This window comes from Capsicum annuum, chromosome 11, assembly GCF_002878395.1.
Source record: "Capsicum annuum cultivar UCD-10X-F1 chromosome 11, UCD10Xv1.1, whole genome shotgun sequence".
Lineage (NCBI taxonomy): Eukaryota > Viridiplantae > Streptophyta > Magnoliopsida > Solanales > Solanaceae > Capsicum > Capsicum annuum.
The window spans coordinates 14,329,399-14,337,827 of NC_061121.1; the positions used below are offsets into that span (position 1 = coordinate 14,329,399).

The 8,429-nt window shown below is 37.9% G+C and overlaps 1 protein-coding gene across 1 annotated transcript; it reads left to right on the forward strand.

The window, feature by feature from the left end:
- Positions 1-356: 356 nt before the first annotated feature.
- Positions 357-8,151, forward strand: LOC107847659 (pentatricopeptide repeat-containing protein At1g26460, mitochondrial). Its single transcript, XM_016692049.2, has 6 exons — positions 357-1,068; positions 5,123-5,354; positions 5,451-5,933; positions 6,275-6,481; positions 7,125-7,262; positions 7,359-8,151. The coding sequence occupies exons 1-6, from the start codon at positions 443-445 to the stop codon at positions 7,545-7,547; spliced, it is 1,875 nt and encodes a 624-aa protein (XP_016547535.1). The 5' UTR covers positions 357-442; the 3' UTR covers positions 7,548-8,151.
- Positions 8,152-8,429: the final 278 nt, after the last annotated feature.

Consider the following 8,429-nt stretch of genomic DNA (forward strand, 5'->3'; position numbering starts at 1 on the left):
ACGTGTATTTGAAGATGCATGTTCTAACAACACCTAGCACAACAAATACCCGTGTATCTAAAGATACACGTTCTTGTAAAAAATGTATATATGAAGATACACATATATACGATTTCAACCGATATATCTAAGTTACATGATAAATACTGTAATCCTTAAAACCTACGTTACGCTCTGTACTTATTATAGTCTAAAAACTCCTACATTTTTGTAGTTTGCTTTAACTTCGTTTTGATGCCCAATTCAGCTGGCCCAATTATTTGGATAACCCAACCCAAATAGGGTAAACTTTCAACAAGCCCAGCCCAATTAAATTAGATCATGTTTACATCAAATTAACCCTCAACTTTTAGATAATATCAACAATACCCCTCTGCCACATCCTAAAACCCTAGCAAACCATTTTCCCCCAAAAAAACTCAAATCTGAAATTTCATCAAAAATGGAAATCCTAATTAAATCACGACCGTTGATCAGAACCTTTCCAAACGTCAAATCAATCTCAACTGTCCCTTTCCTCTATCAAGAACCTCAACTCGCCGGAACTCCGCCGGAATCAACCACCACTGCCACCACCACCACTAGCCCACTACCTCCAAATCCCTCCTCCGGCAGTCCACTTTACAATGAAAATTGGCGATCCCCCTTTGTATCAACCGGTCAATTTGCATCATCGTCAATCGTACCGTTACCATTCATACGCCAAGCTCCAGCGATGCGTAATCAAACAATGTCGGAAACTCTTGATGTAAAAGGTATACTGGATACATTCGGTAATTGGGTGACTACGCAAAATTGGGAAGATATGAAGCAACTGTTTGAGTTTTGGATTCGATCATTGGATAGAAATGGGAAACCGAATATGCCGGATGTGAATTTGTTTAATCATTATTTACGGGCTAATTTGATGTTGGGTGCTAGTGCTGATGATTTGTTGGGTATTGCTAGTCAAATGGAGGAGTATGGACTTGTTGCTAATACTGCTTCGCATAATTTGATCTTGAAAGCTATGTTTCAATCGGGAGAACCAGTGGCGTGGGTTGATAAAGCTGTTAAATTGCTCGAAAGGTCTGTTTTTTGATGGCATTTCGTGGGTTTGAATGTGTTTGTTTATGCATTTAAGGGTCGTTTGGTAGTTTGATAGAACTATGCATGTATTATGCAGGTATTAGTTATGTGAGTATTTTGTTATGTGGGTATTTGTTATACGGGTAGTAGTTATGAGAGTATTCGCTATTTTTGATGGAATTCATTGGCTTTGAATATATTTGTTTATGCATTTAGGAGTCGTTTGGTAGCTGATTAGAATTATGCAGGTATTAGTTATGCGAGTATTTAGTTATGTGGGTAGTAGTTATGCGAGTATTAGCTATTCCATCTTCTAGCTCACACAAGATAATAAACCAATTCCTTTAGTGGGAGCTAATTTGATGATAGGTGCTAGTGCTGATGATTTGTTGGGATTAGCTAGTCAAATGGAGGAGTATGGGCTTGTTACTAATATTGTTCGCATAATTTGATCTTGAAAGCTATGTTTCAGTCGGGAGAACTGGTGTCGTGGGTTGCTAAAGCTGTTAAATTGCTCGCAAGGTTTGTTTTTTGATGGCATTTCGTGGATTGTAATGTGTTTGTTGTAGGCATTTAGGAGTCGTTTGGTGGCTGGTAAAGAAGCTAACTTTTTCATATTTAAGTTATACAACGTTTGTAGCTAGTCAAATTGAGGATTATGGACTTTTTTTCATGCTGCTTTGCATAATTTGACATTAAAAGCTATGTTTCAATCGAGAGAACCGTTGTTGTGGGTTGATATAGCTGTTAAATAGCTCGAAAAGGTTCATGTGTTGATGGAATTACTTGGGTTTGGATGTGTTTATTCTATGCATTTAGGGGTCGTTTGGTAGTTAGTGAAGAAACAAGTTATGCATGTATTAAGGGGTCGTTTGGTAGCTGGTTTGGAGTTGAGTTATGTAGTTAATAAATCCTGTATAAGTAATACGATGTTTGTATAAATAATACGATGTTTGGTAGTTGGTTAGGGGGCAAGTTATATTCATGTAGAAAATTAATAAGACGTTGATTCGCAATTTAGAAACCCGCATAACTAATGTATGTATAAGCTGTCAAACCAGTGTTCAGTGAAGCGTGATGCGGAAAAAAGCGACAAGGCTCTGCATCACGCATTATGCGATGCGACCGCATCATTGAAGTGATGCGCAATTTAATTAAAAAAAATACCTATAGAGCATTCAAATAGTAAGTTATAACTGAAAGGACCACAATAACTATATAATCAACAATAAAGACAATATATTTTAGCAAAAGTTCTAATGAAACACCAACAAATCAGCTCAAAGAAAAACAAACCCAAAAAAAAAGAAGAAAAATCAAATCTAAATTAATAATGGTTCAATCTAAAGCTCTTCTAGTTCATTAAGATTGTCCAATTCTTCTATTCCTTGAGTATCGATTCTTCTATTTCGGTCTTTTCTTAAACTTCTACTTCTGACTCTTTTTTTAAAATTTAAAAATTATTCATAAAAAAAATTCACTTCCAGCCCTTTTCTTTAATTTAAAAATTGCCAAAAAATAAAAAAAATCCATAATGCGCTCACATCGCATCGCCTTCCGCATCGCATCATGCAACAGGGTTTGATGCACCCGCAATTCTCAGATTGCACTCGCTGGGAGCCCCCATCGCGTTGCATCAGCGCATAATGCGATGTTGCGGTTGCAATTTTGAACAGTGTCAAACTGCTCAAAAGGTTCATGTTTTTGATGGAATTCATTGGCTTTGGATATATTTGTTGTATGCATTTAGGTGTTGTTTGGTAATCGGTTTTGTTTCTTAGGTATCTAAATTGCAAACTAAACATGTTAGTAATCTTATACATTAATAACTTACTTCCTAACTAGCTACTAAATGTTGTAATTATTACTTTTACCGTAATTAATACATGGATAAGTTACCTTTATTAGCTACCAAACCCTTGAGTTATACTACAACAACATACCTAATGTAAGGGTAGGATGGACGCGGACCTTACCTCTACACCTTTGCATGACATAGAGGCTGTTTCTGATAGACCATCGGCTCAAAAGAAATGTAACTAATGCAGGAAAGTAAGAAAGAAAACGAGACAACTAAGTTGCAAATGTATAGAACTAGTGTAACAACATATTTTTTGCATTCAAGTTATATAAAATGGTATTCTTTCAGTATAGGGTTGTTGCTCTGCTTTTAGGTTACAGATCCATGCTTATTTTACACAATTAGGTAACCTACATTTATTCGGGTATAAAAATTAAAACTTTGTATGAAAATGGTGACCCCTTTATTTGTTTTGTTGTTCATTTATATGAAATTGCAATGCTAGCCCTTATATGAAACAGCCTCTCTCTACTTCCGCTGAGGTAGCAGTATGGACTTGCGTACATTTTACCCTCCCCAGACCCCACTTTGTGGGAATACACTGGGTTTGTTGTTGTTGTTGGAGAGAGTTGGTTGAGATTGGTATTGAGCTCAAGAGTTCATTGCAGCAAAAGAAAAACAACAGAGAAAACCTCAGGCTTAAAAACTAGCAAGTTGAGAGTTTTAAGACCTTTATGTTCATAGATAGAAATATGGAATTTACAAGCCATGTATATTTAGGTGAAGGTATTATTACATTTGTCGTGATATTAACATTTGCGACCCTTTTGATTCACTGAAGGGGAATCCAGGAGTATGGTGGTGTATTTTTCTTGGAAGATTTCATAGTAGGGGTATTCTCAACAGGATTAACTTTTCCATTTTCCCTTTTTTTTCTGCATTGAATTGAAAACCAGAAGTAATGTATAGGCAAAGTTCTGCTGCCCTTTATTTATCATATAATCATAATTCTATACTGTACAACACACTAAGAAGCTTTGCCAGATTTAGCCGGTTTTGTGATACAGCCATCAGCTGGTTGCAACTGCCTAATCAAACTTCTCTATTTGTCCTCACCAAAACAATGGAACATTTAAAATAACGGAGTGGAGAATTGCCTACAACAACAACAACAACATACCCAGTATATTCCCACAAAGTGTGGGTCTGGGGAGGGTAAGTGTTCGCAGTCCATACCACTAGGCACTACCTCAGAGGTGAGATAGAGAAGCTGTTTCCCATAGACCTCCCTCGAGGCAAAAACATTCTAGAAAAAAAATAGTAAAGGGACAAGAAACAATATTAGGTATTAACACCCCAAATAATAACATAAACAAGACTATCACTAAGTAATACAACAAACTATAACACACTTTGAAACAAGACTAGCACTATGACTACTTGCACAAATAACAAAACAAAATCCTCCTACCTACTAGCAAGGACGCACTCCTTCCTACTATTCGTCTACCCTAATTCGCATCCTGCCCACCTTCCTATTTAGGTTCATGTCCTCGGTTAGTAGCTGTTGAAGCTACGCCATGTAATGTCTAATCATCTCCCTCTAATACTTCTTCGGTTTGCCTCTACCTCGCCTGAATCCATCCCTCACCAACCTTTCACACCTCCACATTGGGGCATCCTTGCACCTCCTCATCACATGCCCGAACCATCTCAACCTCGCTTCCCGCATCTACTGAAGCCACTCCTGCCTTATCTCGAATAATCTCATTTCTAATCCTATCTTTCCTAATAAGCGTACACATCCATCGTAGCATTCTCATCTCCGCCACCTTCATCTTTTGGATGTGAGAGCTGCCTCTAAACTCAAATGACTGAGTCTTGTCAAAACTATTTCCACTGCAGCGAAAGTTTGAACTTCTCGGCACGTACGTTACTATTGGATCGATAACTTTGTCATTTGGTATGTATTTTCCTTTAGTTTAGTATTGCTGATAACTTAATTTTGCCATATGTCTTTGCTCCTCTTTGTCCCTACTATACTTCCTTTGTCTCTGCTTGGATATTCCTATATTCTCTGGTTTCTTTCGATGTAGTGTCAGATAGCAAGTCTACTAAGTGATAAGGGGAACCTCGTCATGTTTATTGAGATTGTTTTGATTGCCACAGCACTATGTATTTTCACCATGCATATAAGTATTCTGTCATGCATTGATGATGTTTGATAGATTTGATGAGTAATACTTATGCCAGGATGATTCTGACTGGAAAAGAGTATAAAGAAGCTTCGCCCGATGAGGAGTCATATGACTTGGTTATTGGCTTGCTATTTAAAGCAGACCTCATTGATGATGCCTTGAGATATGTTGATTCAGCCTTAAAATCTGGGTACAAGCTATCCATGAATTTATTTAACGAGTGTGTGCGAAGCTGCATCTTCAAAAACAGGCTGGATATATTGGTGTCAATAATCGAGAGATGCAAGGTATATATCCCTCCATTGAGATAATTCATACCATGAAGCTTTCTATTATTTGAAATAGATTTTAGTCTTTGATACTGCTGTTATGGGTATTCCCAGAAAACAGATCAGAACAAAGGCCTGTTGCCGTCTTGGAACATGTGCACACACCTTGCTGATGTTGCACTACAGGCAGATAATAGTGAACTAGCTTTTTCTTCCTTGGATTTCTTAGTGAGATGGGTTGTTAGAGGTGAGAATGTGAGGCCCCCTGTTTTACTAACTGTTGATGAAGGACTGCTTCTGGCTGCACTTGGAACTGCAGGTAGAACTTACAATGCTAAACTCCTTACTGGTGCTTGGGAAGTCCTTAAGCGCTCACTACGGCAAACGAGGGACCCTAACCCTGAATCTTTCCTTGCGAAAATATATGCCCATGCGTCATTGGGGCAATTGCAGAATGCATTTGCTACGCTGCATGAGTTTGAGAAAGCTCATGGTAGTTCTGAAGAAGAGAGTGCAGAGGAACTATTTTCTCCCTTTACCTCTTTGAATCCACTGGTTGATGCTTGCTGCAGGAATGGTTTTGCCACTTTGGACACTGTATGTTCTCTTTCTCTTCCAATATGCCCTGCCTAATATTAGTTTGTATCAAATTTTCTTATTTAAGCATCTCAAAATGCGTGAAGTAGATCTACTTTTAATTTCTAGCTGATGTTCAAATGTTCTCCCTGCTTTATTCATCATAGCTTGTCAGAAGTCTCCCCTTTCCCTTAGCTTCTTTTGAAACGGATGTTGAAGTTACAGAATAGGTTGATCATCTGAGTTCTCCAACTAGGAATTCTGCACATCTCACAGCTTAGCACTTTGCTGCACCTTCTGCTAGATTTTCTCTATATAGTCACCTTAAACTCTGTATTGCCACTGACTTTCAAAGATTTCAGGTCTACTATCAGCTGGAGAATTTGAGCCGAGCAGACTCCCCTTACAAGTCTGTTGCTGCACTCAATTGTGTAATTTTAGGCTGTGCCAATATATGGGATATTGAACGAGCTTATCAGACATTTGCTGCAATTGAATCCACTTTTGGATTAACCCCAGATATCCATTCTTACAATGCGCTGATATACGCATTTGGGAAGCTTGGCAAGGTACATAGAAATGAATGTAACATCTGAATGAACGTTGTATGGGTTCAACCAAGATTTCCATGTATCTTTTCGTTTTCTTGCCTAATGACAATTTTTTTTTAATTAAACCGAGAGGTCATTTCATTGGATCCTATTATTGGTTCATCAATAAAACATGTGACTAAGAATAATCTATGAAGGGATAAATTATAGGTCTTAAAAAAAGAATAATCTATGAAGGTCATTATAATAATGAGTCCTATGGGTTTTAGCACAATTGCCAAAGGTTGAGGAACTTGTGTCTTGGGTCACAAGTTCAATAAGACAAGTTCAAGCCTCGTGTCAAGTAAACTTAGTCTAGTATGTAAGTGAAGAAGGATAGAGGGGTGGGCTATCATCCTGGAGTTTGAAGGTTGTGGTTGGCCCAGAGGAACCAGAAGGATTTCTTGGTTAGCCAAAAAAAAACTTACTGATTGCTATACTCTCTTAGATTCTTATCCATATTACTGTTGTAATAGATGTTTCGAAACTACATTCTTTCATTTGTATGTTGATAGGATTCTCTGTTAGAAGGCCTATGATGTGTAAATATGAGAACACAGATTTGCATGATGCCTTGCTTCTTTCTCATGACTTTATGGATTTTTATATTTTCTTGTTGCAGAGAGACGAAGCCACAAAAGTCTATGAGCACTTCATGGATTTAGGCGTGAAGCCAAATGAAATGACGTATTCTCTACTCGTTGATGCTCATCTTATCAAACGAGAGCCTAAAGCCGCAATTTCAGTAGTTGATGAGATGGTAATATACTTCACTCGATCAATACAACTATCAGTGGCGAAATGGCCTGCTTGTCATTTTAGCTAATATTGGATTATACTTTGGCTTCATGTGCAGGTGCATGCCCAGTATAAACCTTCCAAGGACATGCTGAAAAAGATCCGAAGACGATGTACTCGAGAGATGGATTATGAAACTGATGATAGAGTCGAGGAGTTAAGCAAGAAGTTCAACATCCGATTGGGCACAGAGAACCGCCGGAACATGCTCTTTAATCTTGAATACACCACGGAATATGCTGGTTAGATGGTGCTGAAGTGGACCAGAGATCGCGTGCATAGTCCACAACATTCAAAATTTCTCGGCCTTCTGCTGAGAAATTTGATGGAATCCAGCATTAAGATATCATTGCTTCTAGCGTTTGAATGTTTGGACTCTTTTCCTCTTCTTCTAGCTTGCCTATGGGACACCTGAGTGCTGATAGGGCGGTGTCCGTGAAGTTTAGTAGTCTCGTATCTAATATGCCTCACGCGATCCTTTAACCAGTGGCTGTAAATTACTTAGTTCTGGTTAGTATTAAGCTTTGGAGGATGGTGTTTTAGTTGGTAGGTTCTTGTTCGACATACTTATGTATTCTTTTTCCACCAATTAGGATTCTTAAAGACAGTCATTTGATGCAATGAGATCATCTCATTGTGAATAAACTGTAGGCACACTTCATGCTTCACTGCTGAAATAGTTTACATCAAATGCAATTTTCTGACTCATTCATGGTACAATACACCCTTGTAGTGGGCGGGAGCTTAAGTGCATCGGACTGTCTTTTTTTTTTTCTTGGTTTACAGATTCTCCATAGTTGATACTCTCTGGTGTTTATGTATTATTTTTGGTTGTGAATTTCTTCGTACTATCTTACCATCCCTTTTACTTCGATCATTGCACTATTTTGTTGTAGTTTCAGAATGCTTTGTCCTGTTTTCTTCAGGTATCTGCGTTGATATACTTTTCCTTGAGGCGAGGATCTATGGAAACAATCTCTACATCTTAAGGTAGGGGTAGAATTTGCATATATTTTATTCTCAGATTTTACTCGTGAGATCACGTTGAATTTGTTGTTAACCATTCTATGCAGACAATGTGTTTGCACAATACATGTGTTTTATTGCATACATTTATTACTCAACTACA

Coding starts and splice junctions, on each gene's coding strand:
- LOC107847659 (XM_016692049.2), top strand. CDS start 443: ATGGAAATCCTAATTAAATCACGACCGTTGATCAGAACCTTTCCAAAC. Junction 5,355..5,450: donor CAATAATCGAGAGATGCAAG/GTATATATCCCT, acceptor GGGTATTCCCAG/AAAACAGATCAGAACAAAGG. Junction 5,934..6,274: donor GTTTTGCCACTTTGGACACT/GTATGTTCTCTT, acceptor CAAAGATTTCAG/GTCTACTATCAGCTGGAGAA.